General features: G+C 41.2%; 2 protein-coding genes across 4 annotated transcripts; both read left to right on the plus strand.

Moving 5' to 3' along the window:
* Positions 1 to 606: 606 nt before the first annotated feature.
* On the plus strand, positions 607 to 17,788 carry col6a2 (collagen, type VI, alpha 2). 2 transcript variants are annotated; one of them, XM_073492009.1, is made up of 32 exons: positions 607 to 747; positions 3,193 to 3,284; positions 3,430 to 3,530; positions 3,648 to 3,791; positions 5,717 to 6,079; positions 6,164 to 6,184; positions 6,281 to 6,346; positions 6,472 to 6,570; positions 6,678 to 6,704; positions 6,861 to 6,887; positions 6,995 to 7,039; positions 7,213 to 7,266; positions 7,811 to 7,873; positions 7,966 to 8,028; positions 8,154 to 8,207; positions 8,292 to 8,327; positions 8,410 to 8,472; positions 8,591 to 8,653; positions 8,774 to 8,836; positions 8,924 to 8,986; positions 9,107 to 9,157; positions 9,238 to 9,336; positions 9,433 to 9,495; positions 9,639 to 9,674; positions 9,768 to 9,813; positions 9,904 to 10,056; positions 11,557 to 11,651; positions 12,031 to 12,212; positions 12,308 to 12,486; positions 12,591 to 12,629; positions 15,551 to 15,885; positions 16,700 to 17,788. In XM_073492009.1, the coding sequence occupies exons 2-32, from the start codon at positions 3,209 to 3,211 to the stop codon at positions 16,964 to 16,966; spliced, it is 3,036 nt and encodes a 1,011-aa protein (XP_073348110.1). In that variant the 5' UTR covers positions 607 to 747; positions 3,193 to 3,208; the 3' UTR covers positions 16,967 to 17,788. The 2 variants fall into 2 exon arrangements, with proteins under 2 accessions (XP_073348110.1, XP_073348111.1); XM_073492010.1 differs by having other exon boundaries at positions 3,197 to 3,284.
* Positions 17,789 to 19,154: 1,366 nt separating this feature from the next.
* On the plus strand, positions 19,155 to 23,748 carry LOC141017175 (D-serine dehydratase). 2 transcript variants are annotated; one of them, XR_012180629.1, is made up of 10 exons: positions 19,155 to 19,204; positions 20,481 to 20,635; positions 20,742 to 20,871; positions 21,671 to 21,821; positions 21,896 to 22,076; positions 22,512 to 22,630; positions 22,728 to 22,854; positions 23,025 to 23,082; positions 23,165 to 23,270; positions 23,366 to 23,748. XR_012180629.1 is itself a non-coding variant. In XM_073491812.1 (10 exons), the coding sequence occupies exons 2-10, from the start codon at positions 20,490 to 20,492 to the stop codon at positions 23,453 to 23,455; spliced, it is 1,113 nt and encodes a 370-aa protein (XP_073347913.1). In that variant the 5' UTR covers positions 19,155 to 19,204; positions 20,481 to 20,489; the 3' UTR covers positions 23,456 to 23,748. The 2 variants fall into 2 exon arrangements, 1 of the variants encoding a protein (XP_073347913.1); XM_073491812.1 differs by having other exon boundaries at positions 23,020 to 23,082.
* The last annotated feature ends 890 nt before the right edge of the window (positions 23,749 to 24,638 follow it).

Below are 24,638 nucleotides of genomic sequence, written 5' to 3' on the forward strand. Positions count from 1 at the left end.
ACTCATGGACGGTCTGTCACTGTTTACACCGAATGTAAACTTCTCTCACTCGGCCTACTAATTGCAACCAGACCACCACACACAAACGAGAGCCGTTTGTGTGTGTGTTTAGGAGTATGGGGGGCTCAAGTCTGCTCTTTATCCTGCTCTATTTCGTTCTGACTCACCACGTGGATGAGATCAACTGTAAAAGCCGCCTAAATGATCTATCTGAGGGACATGAAAGCTCAGTGTGTCCCCAGGGTTGCGCCATGTGTTCCGCTGAGGGCCACAGCTATAAAATTGTCATATCTCCTGATACTAAACGCGCATTATAGTCTGTTTGTGGGGTTTAAGGCATATTTGATGGGTGGGGGGTGTTCAACACTCCAGCTGCGCTTTGTCATCTTCTTTTACTGGTGCACGGCAGTAATACTGGTACAATAGGCCACGCGTGAACGCGCGCATGCACGTGTCAGTTCCTGCAGAGCCATGGCGCCTCCAAGTGGACAGCAGGAACCACTGCTGGGGTGCGCCGTGCGCGTACAGGAGGAGGGATCAGAGCTTGTCGCTGGGGCTGGACCGGGACAGGAGAGCGAACGGACGGCTCTTCTGCGGGAAGTAAACGCGCATCCAGGGCTTTACTTGCCATTTTTCTCTTTCCATATCCCCCTTTTCTTTCTCGGCTTCCCCTTCTGCTGAGATGAGGACATAATCAACAGAGGATCAGCTGCGCACCAAGTTTTCAAGTTGTTGGAAAGAGTTCGGGTAAGCAGCACTTTTACGCACAGCAATGTACCAGTGTTTCTTTCCCCTCTCTATCTCCCTCTTTCCTCTTGTGTGTCTCTGCTTCTCTCTCTCTCTCTCTTTGCCTTCCCGCATCTCTTAAAACTCCTTCTTATCAGCAGAAATGAGCGCCTTCTCTTGGCAAATCCAATCTCCTGCGCGAACACACTTTTAATCAGCAACACCCACAAACTATTGCTCAAGAAAATCAGCCGCGCTGTTATCTCTATAGATTTTTTTTTCCTCGTGATATTCACCTTTGCATTGATGGGAAACTGTAAGGACTCCCACTCATTCCCCTGGCGCGGACAGAGGCAGAGCAGTGGGAACATCTGCAGGAGCGACTCCTCCGCAGCTCACAGCTGTGTGTGCGCTAGAGGGAGCCACAGCAGAGCGCGTGGCTCACAGCCTGTTGGTTGGTGTGCACTTCAGATGTGTTTGAGAAGGCTTGGAAATGAAGACTCAGTGCAGCTGGATAAAGAAGCTGGAGGGAAGGTGTGAGATGACTTCACATTGAATTACATGTCATTTGTTTTGCGCACAATCTGGAGAAAAGTTGAGAACATTAAGGTAAAATTGTTCTCCTGGCAGGATGACATTTAATTATAATGAAAATAATTTCCATTTGTAATTATATTAATAATATTATAATAATTGTTTTTCTCGAGAGCCGGACCGATGCTGGATTTTAGATGCTGATGCCGATATTAGGGTGCAAAATAATCCTGCTAAGGATATATCATCTGATATTCTAACACATACACAACATATACATAACACATTTTTTGCTATGATCCCTCATATGTTGGTATCAAATATTTGTGAGAAAGAAACATACTTAATGGAGGCAGGATATTTTACAGTTTGACGACTGCACTGAAACAGTAAACTTCACTGGGAATTTAATAATCATAACCTACCCCAAGCATCTTTTCTGTTTTATATTCCATCAATGAAAATAATGAATATCGGCACATACTGGACAACATTCTCGCAGATACAGATATATCTGTGACAGGCCAAATTGGCCAACCAATATATTGACTGGGCTCTAGTTCTCTCCTGTTTTTCACTGGTGAGGGTACAGATTTTTACATTGTGATCATACAGTATGAAGGAGTGGACAGGTGGCAGGTCCAGTGGTGGACACTTGTTGGATTGAGCTCTTTGGAGTTTATGTAGACTGATGGATAGACACAGACACAGAGAGGGCAGCTTTGGGCTTTGTTGACATGTTGCTACCAGCGTCAGACAGAGTTAACTGGGTGTGAGGGCAGTCGTCTTACAGGTGTCCCCCCTTTGCTCACAGGCAACAGAGCTGGAATATTAACTGAGCACTCAGGGGCCCTGAAGGCCTCATATCATGTGTGTGTCACACTGTGATTGGTTTGCTTGTAATTCTTTAAGAATTTGCAAACATTAGATGATAAGGGCATTTAGGCAGCTCCTGTGTCTTGTCCAAATTTACATGCTGCATATTCCTATATAAATTTGTTTCAAACCAAATTACAAACGAGGGTCTGTATGCCCGAGTCCAGCACACCCTAACGGTTTAATCCAGCCATGACAGTCAGTCAACCCAGGGTCACTGTGAGGTAAGGAGAAGCCTCTGGAGGGCAGCAAATTGTGGCCTTTTAAAATCTTGTGGTTTCAAAGCAACATGTGATCCCTGCTCTATTCAATCAGCAGCCTGCTCTCTGCTGCCAGAGTCAGTTCGTTCCCTGTCAACACCACAGTTATGTTGTTATAGAATTCTTTACTTGACTTAAAAGGGTGATGTGCTCTGTGTAGGTAATTAGTTCCATTTTTTAGACTTGGACCGAACAAGTTTTAGTTGATCAAACTGAGTCTCTTGAAAACTCCGACTGAACTCACATTGATTATTGCTGTAATTTGGCTGTTTCTAGGTTATTACATGAGTGATGTATAACCAGGCAAATGTCAGCTTATGTTGAGATCAGTCACTTGTTCTACCTTCTCTTGTTTCCATTACCACCATTAAACACAAGAAAGACGAGCCATGTTCAACTACTGTCATGGCTTTCAAACCTATTACATAACTCTGTGGCAGCCATTTTGTTCCCCGAGCATTGATACCAGGTGCAGAATCTAGATGGAGTTATTACTTCTTTGGCCATCAACTAACACTACTTGGCAACAGTCACACAGCATGTGGAATAATAAGACAATTCTATATTATTAGACCACATTAAAGTAAAAGGCTATTACAATGCTGTTCATTTTAAAATAAGCGCATAGTTTCTTGATTTAGGCCTTAAATTGTCTTTCCAGGTTCAGTGTTTTTCCTGTATTTCATGTCTTATATGTGAATTCCGTTTTCACTTTACTGATTTTGAGAGATAAAGTGAGAAATAAACAAGGAGATTGTTAGCTCAGTTGTGTGTGACTCGTGCTTGTATGTGTCAGACAGGAGAAGAGGAAGATGCTGGGGTTAGAGGTCTTCGTGATCTGTCTTCTTTTTGGAGCCCTGACTCACGGCCAGACGACAGAGTGCTCGAGTAAGTGTCGTGAGACTGAAACCCAACATGCTAATATGTCATAAAGTTGTAGTGATATAACGTGGAACATTTCACACTGCTGATTTATATGCATTGAAACTGTCCTTGGAGGTTCTAATGAATCTTTTTCGCGTGTCCCCTCCAGAGAAGAATGAATGTCCCATAGACGTGTACTTTACCATCGATACATCCGAGACCATCGCCCTGCAGGAGCCTCCGCCTGGATCCCTGGTGGAGAGCATCAAGGTTCCTTGTTTATCTACAATTTTATTACTAAAAACTTCAACACACTTTCTAAATGACGGTCGACCAAGTCAGATGTATTAGCCATGTCGTATGACGTGTTGTGTCTTGTTCTTGTAGAAATTCACAACGCAGTTTGTCAACGAATTAAGAGATGAAGAAATCAGAGGTGCTGTGCGGATCAACTGGAACATCGGTGGACTGCACTTCTCCCAGGAACAGAGGGTGTTCAGTGCCATCGCACCCAGGGCTGATTTCATTGCTGTGAGTCCCACAAATACACATATACATACATGTCACATATTAACATCAAGTTAAAGAAAAAAATACTTTGCTCAGCTTGCATTTTGGTACCTGTTCAATATAAGTTTATTATAACATATTAATGAATCACAAGTATTTGATAATTTAATCTATGGAGAGTAGAAAGTTGCTGCTCAAATGACTACTGATATCATGGGTGTGTTTTAGCTTACCACACTTGTTAAAGCTCCAGTGTGTAGGATTTAGGAGGATCTATTGGCAGAAATGAAATGTAGTAATCATAATTACATTTTTATTGACGTATAATCACCTGAAACTAAAAATGGTTGGGTTTCCGTTACCTTAGAATACATTTTATATAAACCGGAGGAGTGGCTCCTCTTCCACAGAGTCCGCCATGTTGCACCACCATGTTTCTATCAAACACTGGCTCCAGAGAGGGACTTTCATGTTTTTCATGTTTTAAGCAGCCACCATAAGGGAGGGTGCGGCGAAGGGGAATTTTGTGAGTTGCAATTTGCATCCTCACCACTAGATGCCACTAAGTCCAACACACTGGACCTTTAAACAACAACCAGACTAGGTAAATCTGATTTGGGGCCATAGGGCAAAAATCACGCGTGAGCACCCCCTGCGCCCTAGAAATGCAAAACTATTTAAGAAAATAAACAAGCCTTTCACAACGCTGTGTACTACAGAGCAAAAATGGCTGGTTCATGCAAGATGGGTGTATAGTCTTGTCTATGCAGTTGCAAAGCTACTGATTTGATTCTGACCAGGACCTTTGTTGCATGTTTCCATCCACTTTGTGTGTCTTTTTGCCTTGTCAAATAAAGCCAAAATGCCTAAAAAGCATAATCTGAATAAAAGATGAACATATATTCAGGAGAAATAAACTACAAGTTGTTGTAGTATTTATGCACTTAGCCCAGAGCTAAATGTGTTGCTTCAGTGTTAATAGCAACTTGTTTATCATTTACTCTAATGAGCAAGAACGTTTATTAAATTAATTATATTTAAGGTGCAGTTTGTAAGAATTTTCAAAGAATTTAAAATTTCAAAACAATTAAAAAAATTAACCATAATTATCATCAGAATGTGAAGACAGAACCGTTGTGACCTTATGTCTAAGCTGTCTGTATGGTGTGTTGCAGAGATATCTACTGAATTAGCATGCTAACCAGCTAGCCCTGAGCCTGAAAACCTCAGTAGCTCCTGTGCAAGCAGTGTAAATGCCATCTACCCCCCTGGATGTCCGGCTAGCTGTACTGCTAACATAATACAATTAGCAGCAGTTAGCAGTTACTCTGGTGATATGGCAGTTTGAATTCAACAACCAATTTTTACATATTGCTTAACATAACGTTTAAGTAGTTAAGTAGTTTTTTGTTTATTTAACGAATAGTCTGCTAGTTCAGGAGATACACAGAGTCAGATGAGAAGATCAGTAACACTCACATACAAGGCTACAGTCAGCAGCCAGCTAGCTTAGCTTAGCGCAAAGACTGGAAACAGAGGGAAGCAGCTAGCCTAAACAAAATCCGTCTGCACATCTAAAGCTAGTTGGTTAACACGTTATCTTGTTTGTTTAATCTGTACAAAAACTAAAGTATATAAAATGAAACAAATCAAAGTGTCTTACACTACTTCCTGACTGGTGGCAGTAACTTCCTGGAGTCTCCACTTGACAAATGATCCCAGCCAAGACGCACGTAACCTCTGTAAAGCAGGAAGTTTTCTTTTTTACACTTCTGGTTATGTATGGTGTAAATATTAGTGAGCTTTAAAGGTTATGATCAATACATCAAATTACCACTAACTTATTACAACAAAGTGAACTTGATCCTTTCAGGGGCCCTTGAATTTCCCTTTCCCGATTGATGATCCAGCTTTAACCAGTCATGTTCTGTTTACTCTGTTTCCAGCGTGTCAATGGAATCCGTTACCTGGGTAAGGGCACCTACATCGACTGCGCCCTCACCAACATGACCCACGAAATGCTGCGCTCAGCCTCACACCCCAAGGCCCTCCGATTTGCTGTGGTCATCACTGACGGCCACGTGACTGGAAACCCGTGCGGGGGTATCAAAGTGGCAGCAGAGAAGGCTCGCGACGAGGGCATCCGGATGTTTGTCGTGGCCGCATCGAAAAACGTTGAAGAGACAGGGCTGAGGGAGATCGCCAACTCTCCAGCAACAGTCTATAGGCGGGACTTCATGGCTGTGGACCTGAGCCAGGGCAGAGCCATCATACACGATGAGACCATTAAACGCATCATCAAGACGATGGTAACACACAGACACACCCACAGAGACACATGAAACATGATCACTGCCTGTCCTGCTCACACCTTGTCTCTTTTGTCTTCACAGAAACATTTGGCGTATACAGAGGTAAGAATGACCACAGGACCAATCATCAGAGACATCATAAAGATTTATGTTTCAGACTGTCATCACTGACTGTTCTTCATTTCCTGTGTAACGCAGTGTTACAGTGTGTCCTGTCTGGAGACACCAGGGCCTCCCGGTCCTAAAGGCCACAGAGGACAAAAAGTGAGCTTCAAACACACACACAAACACACATACACATACACACACACACACACGCACACACACAATTGTCATACTGGTCACTGTCATCTTCGCTGATATTTCCCCCTTTAACTTGCTGACCGCAGGGAGCTAAAGGAGACAACGGCGATCCAGGTCTCAAAGGAGAAAGAGGTCGCCCAGGAGACCCTGGTATTGAGGGTCCCATCGGTCAGCCCGGTATCAAAGTAAGACACTGAACATCCACCTACCAATCGTTCACTATTCTCTACAGTAGGACGGATGTGAAACATTGCTCTAAATCATTTGTCTTTTCCCTTTCTCCTCTCTCCAGGGAGAACCAGGTCTTAAAGGCGAGAAGGTGAGGCATCATGTTCCTTTTGTGTGGATCAAGTTTATCAATGCAGGAATTAAAACTGTCTGAAAGGGTGAAATATTCAAGAAATTACTGGGTATGTAGAGGAATGATAATATTGATTGTGCATAAAATGACTGCTGATCTTCTGTCTGCCCACAGGGAGAAATTGGAGCTCAGGGGAAAAAGGTAAGACTTGTTTCTAATTATGATTTAATACCGAATCTGTTAATTATCATTCATTTAATAAAGTCATTGCTCTTTCTCATCCGATTGTCTCCTCTCTTTGTCGTTAGGGAGTGGCTGGCATCCCAGGACGCAATGGAACAGATGGACAGAAGGTTGGTGCTGCATACGGCTGAATTTTGAGAATTAGGGGACAAAATGCCACATAGAATCAAACCTGTTTCTATTCTGAAAATTTCAAATCGTGGCTGTGGCTGATTTTCAAGTGATCTCAGATTTTGGCCTCTTTTGTAATGCAATTTTTCTTTCTTCGTCTTCTTCTCCCTAGGGTAAAATTGGACGGATCGGTGCTCCTGGCTGCAAAGGAGACCCAGGCGACAGAGTATGACATTCAGTATAATTTAAAGGTCCCATATTTTCCTCATTTTTTAGGTTCATACTTTTATTTGGGGTGCCTACTGGAAAATGTTTACATGCTTTAATGTGCCATAAAACATATTTTTTTCTCATACTGTCCATTGCTGCAACACTTCTAGTCACCCTCTGTCTGAACCCTCCGTTTTAGCTCCTGTCTCTTTAAGTCCACCACCCCCCGAAAAGCCCAGTCTGCTCTGATTGGTCAGCTCTTACATGCCTGAGCAGGCATCGCCCACTGTGTTTCTGCATCAGCTCTGCCTGTGTTTTTGTAACCATAGCTGTGCTGGGGTCATGGATTACCACCTTAGGGAAGTCTTTACAGTTCATTGAAGGCACAGTTTCTCAATTGGTGCTGCGTTATTTTCTTCATGGATTGAAATTTAAACCTGCTTTATGATCAAAAAAGAAACAGGGATCTTACTTTCTAATATATGGGACCTTTAAAATTATTAGTACATCTTTATTGTGTTGTGTTATTGCCTATTTACAGTGTGTGTAATGCTTTGTAGGGTCCTGATGGTCACACCGGAGATGTCGGCGAACGTGGTCCTCCTGGAACTGATGGAGAGAAGGTACAGTCTCGCTTTCACTTACAACAAAATCCATCAGCAATCCAATTCTGCCTAATTGTATGTGTGCATGTGCGCTTGTGTCGTGTCTCTAGGGTGATGCAGGCCGCCCTGGAAGAGCTGGTCCCTCTGGCCCATCTGGAGAATCTGGACCCAAGGTAAACTGCAACACATGGACAGGGGTAGCTGCACTTTCCAAGGGCAGATATTAGGTCTAAGGTCATGTTAAATGGTTTGAGGATCATTGGAGGGGAAATGCTAACCTCTGGTGCTTCTTCCACAGGGAGAGAGAGGAAGTCCTGGATCACCTGGCGTCCCCGGACAGAAAGGAAACCCAGTAAGACTCATCACCACAGACAGAACATTCAACACACAATCATTTCATGCGTCATGTAGCTCACCTGTGTGTTGTGTTTCTTAGGGAACCGCTGGATCTCCAGGAGGCAGAGGAGAGCTGGTAAGATTCATTTATAATCTAATGTTTCCATTCTCGCACGCATTTGCCTCGTGTTGGTTTTCTAATTGTTCTTGTGTTCTAGGGGAGAAGAGGAGACTATGGGCCAAAAGGTGGCCAAGGGCCGGATGGACCTAAGGGAGACAAGGTATGAGTTAATCAACACATTGTTAAATATTGATTTTTGCCTCAGCTCAAATTATTTGTTTTATTGAGATGTATTACTCCACCACTAAGGGGGTCATATCGCTGGTTTTATGTTTCAGGGTGAAATGGGGCCAGAGGGCTTGAGAGGACTTGCAGGAGAATCAGGAAACAAAGGAACAAAAGTGAGAAGAGACGTATTATTAGTCATATCCTTCGTGTTATCGTATGAACACTATACACCATTGAACTCTTTAATCTGTCTCCTTTGTTGCACTTTTAGTAACTTTCTCTCCTCTGAACAGGGAGACAACGGCCTGCCAGGCCCCAGGGGACCTCCAGGGGTACCAGGAGAGTCTGGGAAAAATGTAGGTTAAATGTCACATTTGGACATCATGTAAAAAGTGTCTCAGAGATACCTCATGTAGCTTACATTAAAACTGCTTGTACTAAAGGGAACCAGAGGTGACCCCGGTGATGCTGGACCAAGAGGAGAATCTGGAGCTCTTGGACCAAAGGTATGTATCACTGTGTGTGTGTGTGGGTGGGTGGGTGTTAGCATTGGACTGTGGACTGGACTGTTTTCAGGTATCAAGCTGCAGTTCTTTGTCTTGACTGTTTCTTTCATCACCATTCAGGGAGACCCCGGAAGACCTGGCTTTAGCTATCCTGGGCCGAGAGGACCATCGGTAACGTACACTCCATCTCTTTACATTTGCGAGTAGATGTGACACACTAGACCGACAAAGCTTTCTCTGCTGTTGTACAGGGTGAGAGAGGAGAGAAGGGCAACCGTGGACCTCGTGGCAGCAGAGGAGACTGTGGTCAAAAGGGCGGTCCTGGAGATAAAGGAACTCCGGGAGATGCAGTGAGTAACTCGTCATAGTTGGATGCATGCTGTCTCTGGAGCAAAAGATGTCTGTACACTGCAGTAACACAATGCCTATTTTTCTGCTTGTAACAGGGCGAGCCAGGACCTCAGGGTGAATCTGGCCTAAGAGGGCCAAGAGGAGAGCTTGGGCGTGATGTAAGTACAAAAGAACTGCACTGTAAATAAGGAAAACCCACAAACAGGTGTTTTCTTGGTCACTGACATAGTGCAAACATTGGCACTATCTGGTAGCTGGCCCAAAGGTAGGATGTGATATTGTGTGTTCTCTTCCCCTACAGGGAGATTCTGGACCTGAGGGAGACCCCGGCCTGACTGTAAGAACATCTAATCACTCTTTGTCGCTGGAATATAAGCAGAAACACACAGAGGATGTGATGGATTTAATGATATAATTTTTCTTCCGTCAGGAATGTGATGTCATGAACTACATCAGGGAAACGTGTGGCTGCTGTGGTGAGTTTGGTTATCGCTGTGTTGCCATTCAGGATCTGACCCAGCTCTTACGAGCTGTCAGGTTCTCACCGTTTGTGTTTTCGTCTGCAGACTGTGAGAAACGCTGTGGACCCCTGGACATTGTGTTTGTGATCGACAGCTCAGAGTCGGTTGGTATGACTAACTTCACCCTGGAGAAGAATTTTGTCATCAACACCATCAACAGACTAGGATCCCTTGCCAAAGACCCCCAGGCAGATACAGGTAGACATGCATTTGTTCTTGCACATGTTCCCTTGCTTGGACCATATTCACGTGGGGGCCATTTTCTTCTGATGTTGCCCTCAGGGGGAGGGCTCAGATGTCATAGTACAGTGTTCAGGTTGTCCTATAAATGTTGAAAATATGACAAATTGTTATCATTTCAATGCTTACTAATTAATCAGCAACTGAAAAGACAATGGATAGTGAAAATCTGGAGGGACATAAGGCCACATTTCAAGGTAAAACAACATATTTGATGACCTATTAGCTAACATTAGCATTCAACCACTTCTGAGCTTACATAATGTTTTGATAGTGTTATGCGATAAGATAGGAAAGCAGTAAATTAATTCTAAAATATCAGCACATACCTTGGATACATTCATTTAAGCCTGGAAGTGAAACACACTCGATGTAGTCCAACAGTAATGCTAGCTAGGACGTGGTTAAACACTAACGGACGATAATAGTTTATCAAAGATGTTGTTTAATCCTGAAATATGCCCCGACGTCCCTCCAGATTTTCGCTATCCATCATCTTTTCAGCTGCTGTGATAAAATAAGTATTTGTCAGATTTTCTGCGTTTTATACAACTTCTAATATGGAACACAGCAGCAGTAACATTATCCCAGCATTTTAGCTTCCCACCCTGAGCGAATTGTTGAGGAAAATGGCCGCCATGTGAATATGGTCTACAATTTTTTTTTTTTTGTATTCATGCTCTGATCAATTTTAGGACTTTGGGCACTTGTGCTTCCATAACATGGGTTTTGTGTTTAATTTAGTTCAAGTTTTTGTTCAGGAATGTATGCAAATTAGCAAATATTTGGATAGGAAATTTTGATAATGCCTCACATTTATATTTATACATAAAATTTGCGAGAACTTGCTATATCTATTAGTTGAAACTTTTACCTTGGTCACAATTTTTTGTATAAATGACATTACATATCTTTAAAGGCAGTATTTTCATACTCTGAGCGAGAAATCTCCACTTCAGTAGCACAGATATTATATTATCTATATCCTGGAGGTTTTTACAGAGGCTCATAGGCTGTTGTGTATAACATTTTATTCCTAACAACATAGCAAAAATTTTAAACAGTATTTTCTGATTCATGGAGTGCTAAAAAAATCCCTCTGTAAAAACCTTTGACTCTAGTATGACAACAAAATGAACCAAGAATTTTCAACCTTGCCTTTTTTAATGTTCAGATTTCTGTTCTGGATATTTATGTAAATTACCACATACCTCTGACAAACAGTCCCCTCATAGATACCAGCCACCTCAATAAACCTGATTTTTCATCAAGGTCCATGCATTATTCTCTGAGAAATTAACATAGATGTCGAAAAATGCCCTATCTCACGATGTTAAAGATAGTGAGAAAGATTTCCTGAATCCATCCCTTTTTCCGGATCTGCACCAAAAGTTATGTCAACAAAACTTGACAAGACGGTTGCCAACTTGGTGTAAACACAGTTGTTTATGTTCCCAGGCACCAGAGTGGGAGTTGTCCAGTACAGTCATAGTGGAACGTTCCAGGCCATCCAACTTGACGACCCCAAGATTGACTCGCTGTCTGCTTTCAAGGTCTCACTTGACACATCTGCACATCTGCATATAGCTTTGGAGTGTATTTTTAGGGTGCAACACAGACTGTCAGTTCTTTTGTCTCTTTTGTCCAGATGTTTCTTAATGAATCCAGGCTGGTGTTTTGATCTGGTGTCAGATCAAACGTGTTGCATGCACGAGGCAGACAGGAGCCAGCACAGTTACATATGTGTACATGTCTCTGTGACTATATTGACTTTTACAAATTGTTGTCAAAAAAATCCCATAAAAAGACAACACCAACGATGAAACGATCCTGTTAAGATGTCATTGTATTCAAAGTCTGTTACAGGTTATTCCTCTTTGCCATAGAGATCAATTGTTCAAAAAAACACCTCCATTATTCTCCATTATTCAGGATGCAGTGAAGCGATTGGAGTGGATCGCTGGTGGAACATGGACTCCATCCGCTCTGAAGTATGCCTACGACAACCTGATTAGGGACAGCCGCAGAGCCAAAGCCAACGTCACTGTAGTTGTCATCACCGATGGACGCTTCGACCCCAGAGATGACGACTCGCTGCTCACCTACCTCTGCAAGTGCGTGACCCTGGCTGTATTATTTGATTCACAATTAGCATTTGTGGAGAAGGAAAAAGTTGTATCTCATTGCTTGTGTTTGTACATTTGAGCAGTGATCCCAGTGTTGACGTGAGCGCCATCGGTATCGGAGACATGTTCGACCAGATCGAGGAGAATGAGAGTCTGAAGAGCATCGCCTGCCAGAGGGACGGCAGGGTGCTGGGAATGAGGCGCTTTGCAGACCTGGTGGCTGAGGAGTTCATCGACAAGATTGAGACCGTGCTCTGCCCAGGTACACTCATCATAGTAACACGCAATATAGGTTAATCTGGTGGCATTTGAGAAACTGTTTTTTTGTCCTTTCTCCCTGACATTCTGTCTTTTTTTTTGCTTTAGATCCAGTCGTCATATGCCCAGAATTACCTTGTAAATCAGGTAAGATTTTTGAATTGAATGTGTCTCTTAGTGTCCTCTTCTAATATTATGCTGTTTGAGCTTTTAGGCCTGAGTAACCAGCATTATTAAAGGGACAATTTGTAAGATGTGGCCAGATTTTAAGTTTAAAACATTCAAAAAATGAACATGATGAACATTAACACCAGAATGATAAAAACAACAGTTTTGACATTATGTCAAAGACATGTATTTGCTGTGTTGCAAAGATATCGACTGAATTTAACATGCTAATCAGCTAGCCCCCGCCTGTCCTGTCTCTTAATACCACTTTGAACCTCAAGATAGTCTAACAGTAGTTTCAGCTGGGAGATGTATGCGAGCGGGGAGATTGCCCACATTTTAAGTTCTCTTAACGTCAAGTATAATAAATTAACAAAATGTGAAGAGAAGAAAAAAATACAACTATACACCGTCTGAATTCAGGTTTCCATTGAACCAAACTGAGGCTTGCTTAATTGCCTCTGTAACTCATCGTAAAACACTCTTCATTCAAACTCAACATAAACAAAATATAACGGACCACAACAGTCTTGGTTTTTCTACTCTCTCTTGGTCCTCTGCCGGTTCATGCCTCTCCTGTCTCCGCCTGCTGCACATATTTCCTCCCGGGAGTCATGGTCCTGGTCAGAGCAGCTGTAAATCACCTCTGTACTGTATCCTCTGTCGTCAAACTGACCTCAGTCGGTCTTGGAGGCTGTGCCTGTTGCTCACAAACAGGCAAACTCCACTCAGCTAATAGGGCCACTATCTCCACTGCCACCTAAGCTAATTGTAGCTGACAACATCCAAGGATGTAGCAAAGAGCAGCGACTGTCCGTTTCTCTGGTGATATGCTGCCACCTATACTTTTGGAGCTACCTTGAATTCTGGCCATATTTTACAAATTACACCTTTAAGGCGTCATGTGCTCCAAAGGAACTGCTTGTCGGATTGACAAACAGTGTCAGATTTGAGGGAGATGTGTTCAATTTTGTATCGTTCCAAAACAGACAATTCAATTTAGTCCAGTAGTCTTTACAAAATTTCGTCCCTCAGTTTTCATGCGTAAAACTCCACGAATGCCTCAGAGGAGAGACTGTCAGAAAGTGTGCACCATTAGCCCCACTGTATGACTCAACAAACCCCACACTTCTCTATGACAGCAGGTTCCTTTGCCCTGCCTTTAAGTGTCTCCATTCAGATCAGGTATAAACACTTTCACCTCAAGACACGTTCGGACAACATTCTGTACCAACTAGTTCACTTGAAGCATACTGACGCCTTTGAGCTTTATCAAGGATTAGATGCGTTTCGGCTTGAACTGAGGGCAATACGTCTTTTTTAAACAGTTGTATCATTTCACCTCCATTGCCATGATGCAGTTAATTAATGGTTCTGTAAACACTACACTTGCAATTTAGTGAAACTCGGTGTACCGTCGTCATCTTTGTTGGCTGTTATGATGCGCCGTGTCTGTGGGACCCCGCCCACAATGTTATTCCGCCCACTTGTTTCAGGAGGGGGCGTCACTGTGGGGCAAACCGCTTCCCCCTGGAAGCCACTGGCTGAGGAAGGCAGCCCCTCATTGGTCCCCACCTCTTTGGAGGGTGTGGCCAGCCTGCTGAACGGCCTGAGCGAGCAGCAGTACGGGGTTGGCGTTGCAACCATGGCGTACACCGCCCAGAGAGCCAAAATCGCCCAGGGAGCGGACAGGCAGCAGTGGACCCAGCTGTTCATCGACTCCTTCAGATATGTCTATGGAGACATTATGGGAGACCCCGAGAAAGCCTTAGGACTCTGCTAATGCTAATATGCTACCCATGCTACCTCGCCATTATGGACGCCAACAACTAATAAGCTTACTGCTGGACATAAAATAGGTTTTATTAAAACTGTGGGCATTTTTTAAAACTCTACAGTGCAATATACACCTGGGCTGATGCAAAAGAACCGCATGATATGAAGCTGGTCCTGTGCTAATATTTCAGAGCAGCCTTATGAACAGTTACTATGTTGGGCCAAAATTCAAAGGTGGTTTCATGTTGCTCCCTCTCGACAAAGATTTTTTCTGATTAAATTGTACATGGAGCTGTTTCATAAGTATGTCTGTTATAAATATGATACATATCATTTCTTCCACCTTAGTGGAGGATCGTTTTCCATTCACATGGAAAACGGATGTCATCCATTTGTTGGAGGCTGACTGGTCTGTAGAGCCATTCATGTTGCTCCTGTATGGTGTACAGTGGCTCTTTGATGAGTCCTCATTTCCACTGTGAATCACGAGCTCACTGAATCACTCTGATGACATTTATTTAGCTGTTTTGCACATTTCCATGGTTACGGCCGTTATTGTGCCCTGTGAATTACTCATGTCGGTGAAAAGGCCATGACATGTGGAAAATATCTGGTTTTATACATGCCACAGTATACTGTATATGAGTCAGAAGTTTGGTGTATGTGGATGTTTGGTTTATTGACTTGGCACTGACAATGAAGGAACTATTCCCATATTGGTGCATGTTTTTTTTTTTTGCATGTGGCTTGGCTTGTGAAGTAGGATGACTAGAGGAAAATGACTACAGAGCCGCAGATGTTATGGTATCATGTAAGCTCTGTGACTGCAACTTTCTGATGTGAAGTATGTTTTTTTTAAATGAAATGTATTCGTGTTTTTTTGAAGTCATCTCAAAAGAATAAAATTGTAGAGCACACTAAAAAAGTGATTTCTTGATAAGGCACTACTGATCTCAGAAGGTTTGAATGACATCACACAGCTGGATTGCAACTAGCATGTATGGAAGCAAACCTTTTCAAAGTATGTCTTCTGCTGGCTTTGACCTCTAAGCATCTGTGTTCCAGCTGTAGCTCACTGACCACCAGGTTTGATTTAAAACATTATATCTGTGTGTCTGTTCCAGAGCCTGCTGTGGCTAGCTGTGTTCAGCGGCCAGTGGATGTGGTGTTCATGTTGGATGGTTCTGAGAGGATGGGACTGGAGAACCACCGCAGAGCCAAAGAGTTCATCGAGAACATAGCTCGCCGCCTCACTCTGGCCGGCAGCCAGTCAGACGAAAGGAATGCCCGCTTTGCTCTGGTGCAGTACGGCAGCCCTACAGAACAGAGGGTGGAGTTCCCACTTACACACAATCTCACAGTGATCTCGGATTCACTGGCGGCGGTGAACTACATGGACTCCTCCTCTGCTCTGGGCAGCGCCATCATCCACGCTGTCAACAATGTGGTGATTTCAGGGGTACATAAAAACACAAACACTAGTATTGGATTTGTAGGCAGGTATCCAGCTAAGGAATAGTTTGACATTTTTGGAATTTGCGTTCTTGAGCAAGATGAGAAGACAGATACCACTCTCATCTCATGAAATATGTGGCAAGAGCCAGCAGGCGATTAGCTTAACTTTGCATGAAGACTGGAGACAAGAGGAAAAAGTGGCGTTAAAAGCTAACGTTAGCATATAACACCCCTCAAAACCAAAACTTGTTATTTTTACACTCTGTTTTTAATACATATTAATAAAACACGTGAATATAACGTATTGAGTAGTTAGCTAGAGGATGTTTTAGCTTTTGTCCGATTCAGGCTCGCCGTTTCCTCCTGTTTGCAGTCTTTATGCTAAGCTAAGTTGATTGCCTGCTGGCTGTAGCTTCATATCTTCTGTACAGACATAAGAGGTGTCAATCTTAAAATCTAACTCTCAGCAAGAAAGCGGATGAACATGTGTCCCAGAATGTCAAACTATTCCTTTACGCACAAAACTGAAGCCATTAGCTTGGTTTAGCATAAATATTGTAAGCAGCGGAAAACAGCTAGCCTGGTTCTTAAAAATCGGCCTCTATAATAACACCTCTAATTAATATATTGTACCACGTTGTTTCATCTGTACACAAACAAAAATAACAGTGACAATTTGGTGTTTTATTCACTGTTTTGTCCTGCTTGTTGTCTTTATGCTATGCTAAGCTATTTCCCGCATGGTTCAACACAGAGATCAATCCTCTTATCTAAAAATAAGTGTATGCCCTTAATATTGCATTTTGTGTTTCTGGCAGGGAGCACGCTTGGCCCGTCGCAACGCTGAGCTGGCCTTTGTGTTCATCACTGACGGCATCACATCCAGCGAGCAGCTGGATGAGGGCGTGAGCGCCATGAGGCGAGCAGAAGGTGTTCCCACGGTGATCGCCATAGGAACAGACACGGATGAAGAGGTGCTGCGGAAGGTGGCGCTAGGGGACATGTCGGCCATCTTTAGAGGAGCTGACTACGCCATGCTGAATAAGGCCGCATTCTTTGAGCGCTTTGTCCGCTGGATATGCTAGTGAGGAACTCTCTACACCATAGAATTAGAATCCACAGAATGCAGGAAGGGCCAGCTCCTTCACTGTACACGTAAACACACACAGACGCATCAACAAGCCTCTGTGATCATTATCATTACTGGATGTAAGGCACTGAGACGGCTACTTATCCAGTTGCTGTAGGTGAAGATTTATTTACAAAAGCAAAAAGCAATCCATGTAGGACCAACTGACACACACAGAAACACATAGGAATGCAATATGATTCGTAACTTGGTTGTTCTATTCATTCTAAATCTATGGTCGGCACTTCCAACCAAAGACACTCAGTAGTATCCCAGAGGAGAGGTGTATGATTATTGAATGTGTATGGAAAAAATTGTAGGCTTTATTTTGTTTTTATTTTGTACTGGTTCTCAGTTTGCAGAAAAAACTTCTCTCTCTCTCTCTCTCTCTCTCTCTTTCTCTTTCTCTCTCTCTTTCTCTCTCGCTCTCTCTCGCTCAGTCTCTCGCTCTCTTCACAAAGTCAGTATTTACATTAAAGGTGCTAAAGTAGAAATAAAGAACAAAGCCATCTGAGTGGTGCTGAAGACTTTTCTTACATCATGTTATGCTGTAATTACCGTAGTTTGTTCAGGGGATAAAAACATGTAGACATATCTTCTCCAAGGAGGGAAAAAACATCACACATAGATGCCCCACACACAGCCACACTAGTCTCACACACACGAGCACATGCAAATGCAAATGCAAATGCCACAGTTTTATACATTGACAGACAAACATAAAAGAGACAAATCTGTAAACATGAAGTCCAAATAAAACCTGATGTGGTGACCCCAACACTGTCTTTTGTTTTTGCAAGATATATAAATGTGTTATTATGTTTTTGAGTGTGTCATTAAATCACTGTGACTCTCAACCTCTATTTTAGTAAAGAAAACACATTGATTATCCACCTGCTGGAGATTTCAAGTTTCCAAATCACACTGTATGCTGAATATTGGACCAGGATTGGCTTCCAAGTTCTTTGTGATGTCACAAATCATGCTTGTAAGCCCGCCTCTTAAAACGGATTTTCAGTGAGCGCAGAAAATTTTACACTTTCAGCAATTAATGTCAAAAACAGCCTTCTAGTGTCAAACTCTGCACATACATCATTCTACACAGTGAAGCTCAAACATTCAACTGTAGGAAGAAAAAGAAAAACATTTTAATGTTTAATGGACAGGGGCTTTAATATTTAAACATTCCCCATGACAAAAGAAATTTGCCCCCAAATGATTTTAATCCTGTAAAAAGAAAAGTGTTTTTTGTGCATCTGGCTCCCTCTGCTGTACAGAGAAATACAAAGCAGCAAATTCAACAGTGTATTCAGACTAATCTGTGACAGTATATGATGTTTTTGTTTTGTACTTTTTGCTCCACTAAATTTATTTGACATTTTTAGTTACTTGTTAATAAGCAGAATCAGATTATGAATACAAAATAAAATAAATTATGTTAAAAATCAACTGAGAAATACATTATCATATATTAAAGATCAAGATACCTAGCAGTAAAAAAAAAAAGAAAAGAAAAAGATTTTGAATTTATCCAACCTTTACCAACTGCAGAAGGATGTACTTCTGTTTAATTTTTGTAAATTATTCTATTATTGTTTTTTGGCAACCCTGTTGTGTAATCTTATCCTGGGTTTATCCATCCCTGATCATCAAAAACTGCCCTGTCTATGTGGGGAGAAAAATCTATGTGCAAAGTTGCTGCAAAATAAGCTTTACACTAAATGTTTCTGATTAAAAGTGAGTATATTTAAAATGTATTTCTTATCTTCTATATCATCTATTTATTGTTTTGTTTTTTTAAAAATGTATTCATTCAATAATATGTGTATAATGTTATAATAATATAACATTCATGCCAGTAGAACTCATTTGAACTGAACTAAGTGTAGGCTATTGTAGTGTAATGTGCAGGCTGTTGTTTAGGCCTACACCAATAATTAACTACCTACCTCATATTAATAAGTAAAATTATTAGGCCTAATTATTAATTACCCAAATTAATAGTAATCTGCGTGAGGCTGTTGCTCAGTTATCAACATTTACACTTTGGTATTGGTTCTCTTACAAATCAAAGCATGTGAATACACGTCAGAAAACAACTGCGTTGAGGAGGTTTGTCCATTCGAGGACACCGTAAGAGTAACGTGACAACAACATCCGCCAGACTGCGAGAAATTAGAATCAGTGCCCAACGGTAAGTTATCTAAAATGATATGATATAAATATTATCTGCATAGTCTACGATCAATATACATGTGACATATTGAGGAATGAATAAAGTGTATTGTAACGGAGTAGGTGACTCGTCTCTTGAGGGTATTGCTATAAAAAATACAGCCTATTAAAACTTGTATTTATGAACCCGTTTGTAACCTTGGTTTAGTCGTATTTTAGGGTGGCGTGTGGCGTTTGGTTAATACATTTGTTTTTGTTTGTTGGTATAATTTAAGGTCGAAAAGTATTCAGTTGAACATGAGGGCTGGTTAACTCGGTCCAAAGGTCTCTAAATGATAAAACCAGAGGCTGTGACACCGGGGACAACAAAAAACCCGAAATACTCCACTACAAGTACTGCGTTACAAATGTAAGGCTGTTGAATAAGTTAAGTATGTAAGTAAATCAGAGAACATGTACTGAAAGTGTTAAAAGTACAAGTAGGCTATTACTATACTGTAGTAGTTGGTTAAGGTGGAGCTGGTTTTGAACTCTTCATTTTTCTCGATTAATTTATTGTTTGTTTTGTTTGTAAAAATTCAGGAAATAGTGCGAAATTATGTCACAATTGCCCAGAATCCCAAGTGAGACCTTTACAATAATTGTTTTCTCCAGCCAGACGTCCAAACCTAATAAATAAATAAATAATAAAAACTATTAATCCTTCCTAAGTGTTAATAATCTGGACCCATGACATGTTTGCAAATGAAAAATGACTTAATAACCGAAAGAGTGTGATTAACTATCTAATAATTTCAGCAGCACTTGTATCTACTATACGGTAGTTGAACAAAAGCTCATATTTTATAAGCACTTCATATACTTTTTTAATGCAAAGATTTAATTTTCAAAATAACTAGTAGCTAAAGCTGTCATATATAAATATTGTGAAGTAAAAAGTACAATGTTTCCCTTTTAATCACAGTGGGGTAGAAGTACAATGTAACAGAAAATGAAATATAAGTACTCTAAAATTGTAGGTACAAAGTTAAGTACAGTACTCGAGTAACTGTGAGTGACTTCATAACATTCCAACACTTGGCATTGCAAAACTACATGAACTGGAAAAAGTACTAGTACTGGTATGTGTGCTGATGTGCTGGTATAATTTTTATATAACAAATATCATGTTTGCATGTTTGCTGTAGACAATAGGGTCACTATGTGACATTAAAGCAGTCATGCACAAGAATTTAATTGGACAATAAGTATCTGGTGTGTGCGTGTGTGTCTGTGTATACGTGTGCATGCTCCAGTGCTTGCTTATGGAGGGGGAGGCCATCTCCGTCCTGTGTACCCCTGCTCTGGTGGTGGATGTGGACAAAGTGAAGAGGAATGCCCAGAGGATGATCGAGCGCTGTCAGAAGCTAGGGGTCCAGCTTCGGCCACACATGAAGACCCACAAAACTGTGTATGAACACACACATACGCACACACATAAATATACAATACATTAATACAGTATGTAAGGAGTACTGATATGGTCTGTGTGTGTGCATTTGTGTTCATGTTTATAGTGAGTGTGCTGACATAATGACAGGCGGATCACGGAGATGCATCGTGGTTTCCACTCTGGCTGAAGCTTGTTTCTATGCTGACCACGGATTTGATGACATCCTCTATGCGTACTCTATTCCCTTTGATAAGGTTGTCTCAACTCACACACCAAGAAGATTCATTTTATATGTGCATGTTTTTTGGGTGTGTAGTGCTGTCATACTGGAAAAGTGGCAAATTGTCTTTAGACCACAGTGGAAACACACACAACAATGGGTTGAGAGAAGCTTTTATGTTCCCTAAAAAAGTATTTCCGGGGACTAAAAGTTCCATGTACTTTGGGTGAAGGCATGGCTTATGACAAATCATGTCTGCTGTGAAAAAAAACATACGAACAAAAGTACTAAAGGTGCTGCTCACAGCTGCATATCATTCAAATAACTTGCAGGTGGTTGTGACATTAAAAAATGTAATATTTAATGACAAATATATGTTATGAAATAACATTGCATGATTTCAAAAGGTTAGATATTGATTATACTACTGAATGACAATTAGCATATAGAACATCCTGTACTGCAGACATTACTACAGAAGTAGTAGCAGGAAAATCAAAGTCAAAATGTCTGCCATGAAAAATAAAAGACCTAATGTACCACAACCAAGATAATCTAAAAATCGACTAGTAAATGTTTGGTATTTTACTTAAAATTTGACTTTTTCTAAGTGACTGTATCAAGTCATCATCAGTGATAGCAGTTCATTTGTTTTCCACCCATGAAGCACTATTTTATTATTATGAATATCAACTTGCAGGTCAATACAATTAATATTTTTTTTACAAAATTTCCTGTTACTTTTTCATTTGTTAGGCTGTTATCTCCCAACAATACTCCAAATACCAATTGCACTAACAACTGTGTGTGTGTGTGTGTGTGTGTGTTCATAGGTGGAGCGCTGTGCAGCCCTGTCAGAGAGGCTTGATCTCTTCCAAGTTTTATTGGATCATCCTCAGGCTCTGGAGCAACTCAAAAAGAGACCGCTGAGGGACGGTCGGCTGTGGCACGTTTGGCTCAAACTTGACTGTGGCAACGGGAGAGGTAAATAGGACAAAGATCATCAGCTACTGAGTGGTGGAAGCGCCTGCTGATCCTCTGTTTGTTCTTTGCTGTAGCTGGTGTCCTGCACTCAGAACCTGAGGCGCTCAGACTGGCTCAAGCCATCACTGAGACAGAGGGTGTGGAGCTAACAGGGGTGTACGCTCACTGTGGAAACACCTATAACTGCAGAGGAGTGGAACAAATACAGGCTGTCGCCCAGGAAACCACCAGCTTTACTCTGCAGTTCACGGAGAAGTATGACAAAAGTGAAAATAAAGTAATGTTACATGTTACCTGCCACATAGATGGTTAAAACACGTTTTCTCCAATACATTTTAAAATACGTTTGACTGGTGTGTAACAGTGTGGGTTTAAGGAAGTCCATTTTTTTCCCTCCCGACCATAACAAGTTTCTCCCCTTCACAAAAATCGTGTTTTTTTTAGAGAGTTTTTTAGAGTTAGAGCTGTAAAAGAGGGGAGAGTAAAGTTAATAAGAAAGGACTTGTGTAGAATTTAATTAACACTACTTAAATCTATCTTAATTGCACTGTCCTTTTATATATTTAGCTTTGATACATTACAGCTGTTCTAATTAAAGGTGCAATATAATAAATAAGCAATCAGATTTATTTCTGATGAAATGTCTTGATAAAATCATTCTATAAACTTCTCTTCTTTGCTTTCGGGCAGACTGAAGGCTGTTGGCATCACCTGTAAGTCCAGCATCGGCTCCACCCCGTCCTGTAGTCACCCAGTCAAAGACATGGCCCAGCTGAGCGAGGTGCATCCTGGAAACTATGGCTTCTATGGTGCGTGTATGGATGGATAGATGTAGTTGTTTCAATTGAAATGAGCTTCAAAAAGAATCATAAATTCAGCAGTGATGATGTTGCTGATGGATTTTAGACGTGCAGCAGTCTGTGATTGGCTCGTGCAGTCTGGAGGATGTGGCTGTGAGGGTTTTGACTAGAGTCATTGGACACTGTCCTCACAGGAACCAGCTCCTGATTGACTGTGGATGGACTGGACTCAGGTACCTTCATCAATGTTGTTTACACCATTTATTGATTTTCCTGGTTACCATTTCTAAGTTGTCATAATCCTTACTTATTAATTCAGCACTATCTACATGACTTTTTTGTATCACCATGGCTTTCAGTTGCTCCCAAATTTGCTTCAAACCCTTTTTTGCTTTCAGTCTAGATGGAGCTGGCAAACTTCCCACAGGATATGCTGTGATTGAAGGCCACCCAGACCTCAAGTAATGCCATCTACTATTGTCTCTAGTCTGAATACTAAAGTTAAGTGTGACTGAAGTTCTGATGAAAGATATTTCCCTCCAGGTTGTTGTCTATGACTCAGGAGCACGGCAGAGTGGAGCCCATTTCAGGACCGCTGGACTACAGCAAATACCCCCTGGGCTCTCTGCTCACACTGATCCCCTATCATGTTAGTGCTGTTCTATAAGGACAGAAGCTTAACAGTGTCAGTTTTATTGTGGCACTCTGCTTTTGTGTGACCCTCTCTTTGTTGTTTTTTTATAGTCCTGTGCAACTGCAATGATGCATCCCGTGTACCATGTGCACTCTGAAGGTCATCTGCTGGGGAAGTGGACACCGACACGTGGGTGGTGAACAGTGTGCTAATACAACACCCTGACAGGATAACTCAATAAACACTAGAGGATGGACTTCCTGGAGCAACTCATGTCATTAGTTGATTTAATAAGTAGAGGATGACTGTGGTTGAATATTCACCTTCAGCTAAGTGTAAGAGTACTCCAAAAATGAATGATCAAATAACATGAAGTACTTTACTGTAGACCTGTTCCCCAAATGTTTTTGTGATATGATTTGGGAAAAGAAATTAAGAAAGAAATACATACCTTTATACTTTTAACTGATTAAATTCAAGTTTTAGGACTACAGTATGTTGTCTCATCATTTAAATGATATAATCTTACAATATTTTCAAATGAGTCTGTGTGTGAATGCAAACGAATCAATTTGCTAAGACAAACCAAGACAGCAGCAAAATAAATGCTGCCAAAGGCTGTCAGTATGTGGGTGCTGACTGGAGGTTGAAAACAATCACATAATATGATGCCAAAGTAAAACAGTTAACTATGTGTGCCAGTTTGATGATTAAACACAAATGATGATGATGCAGAAGTCTGTGTGGTGCTATGAAGAGCATGGGTAACGACTCATGTCCATACAATATAATATGAAAAAGACTCCATTTAAACTTCTTGCAATGTATTTCACCTACAGACATTGTTTTAACATACGTCTTTCAGAAGTGTTCACATATTTAAGTGTGTGCACTGGTAGTATACATTTGCAGATACATTTCTTGCACATTTAAAAAAAGATAAGTGTATAAGTGTAAGTATAATGCAACTGTTAGTATTATAATTTAATGTTATTTGCTATTATTTTACTTAAATAACTGATAATCATGAAACTGTTTTTATTGAGAAATAGAACAATATGCAAACAATTCAGGTAAAGAAAATGGCAGCACAGATCATATAAGTAAAACATGTATATAGAACTTATAGATATTGAAAGATAAATACATGGGGGAAAAACAGAAGTACAAACAATATAAACAAAATTACACAGAGGGTTCAGGGAAAAGGCTTTCATAGATATTCAGAAGTTCTGTTTACTAAACTGGGATTTAAGTTGCAATATCAGTTCTGAAGGATAATCATCAAACTTACATTGAAGTCTGCAATGTGGTTGCGAACGACAGAGCGAGGTGCATCATGGGAAATGTGGTTTTAACTGAGCTAGCGTTCTGATTCGCTAT

Source organism: Pagrus major, chromosome 21 (genome assembly GCF_040436345.1).
Source record: "Pagrus major chromosome 21, Pma_NU_1.0".
Lineage (NCBI taxonomy): Eukaryota > Metazoa > Chordata > Actinopteri > Spariformes > Sparidae > Pagrus > Pagrus major.

Bases quoted from the DNA above. Each gene is read 5' to 3' on its own strand.
- col6a2 (XM_073492009.1), top strand. From the start codon at position 3,209: ATGCTGGGGTTAGAGGTCTTCGTGATCTGTCTTCTTTTTGGAGCCCTG. The intron at 6,347-6,471 runs GTGAGCTTCAAA...TGCTGACCGCAG, and splicing joins AAGGCCACAGAGGACAAAAA to GGAGCTAAAGGAGACAACGG. The intron at 7,040-7,212 runs GTTGGTGCTGCA...TCTTCTCCCTAG, and splicing joins ATGGAACAGATGGACAGAAG to GGTAAAATTGGACGGATCGG.
- LOC141017175 (XM_073491812.1), top strand. From the start codon at position 20,490: ATGGAGGGGGAGGCCATCTCCGTCCTGTGTACCCCTGCTCTGGTGGTG. The intron at 20,872-21,670 runs GTTGTCTCAACT...GTGTGTTCATAG, and splicing joins ACTCTATTCCCTTTGATAAG to GTGGAGCGCTGTGCAGCCCT. The intron at 21,822-21,895 runs GTAAATAGGACA...TCTTTGCTGTAG, and splicing joins TGACTGTGGCAACGGGAGAG to CTGGTGTCCTGCACTCAGAA.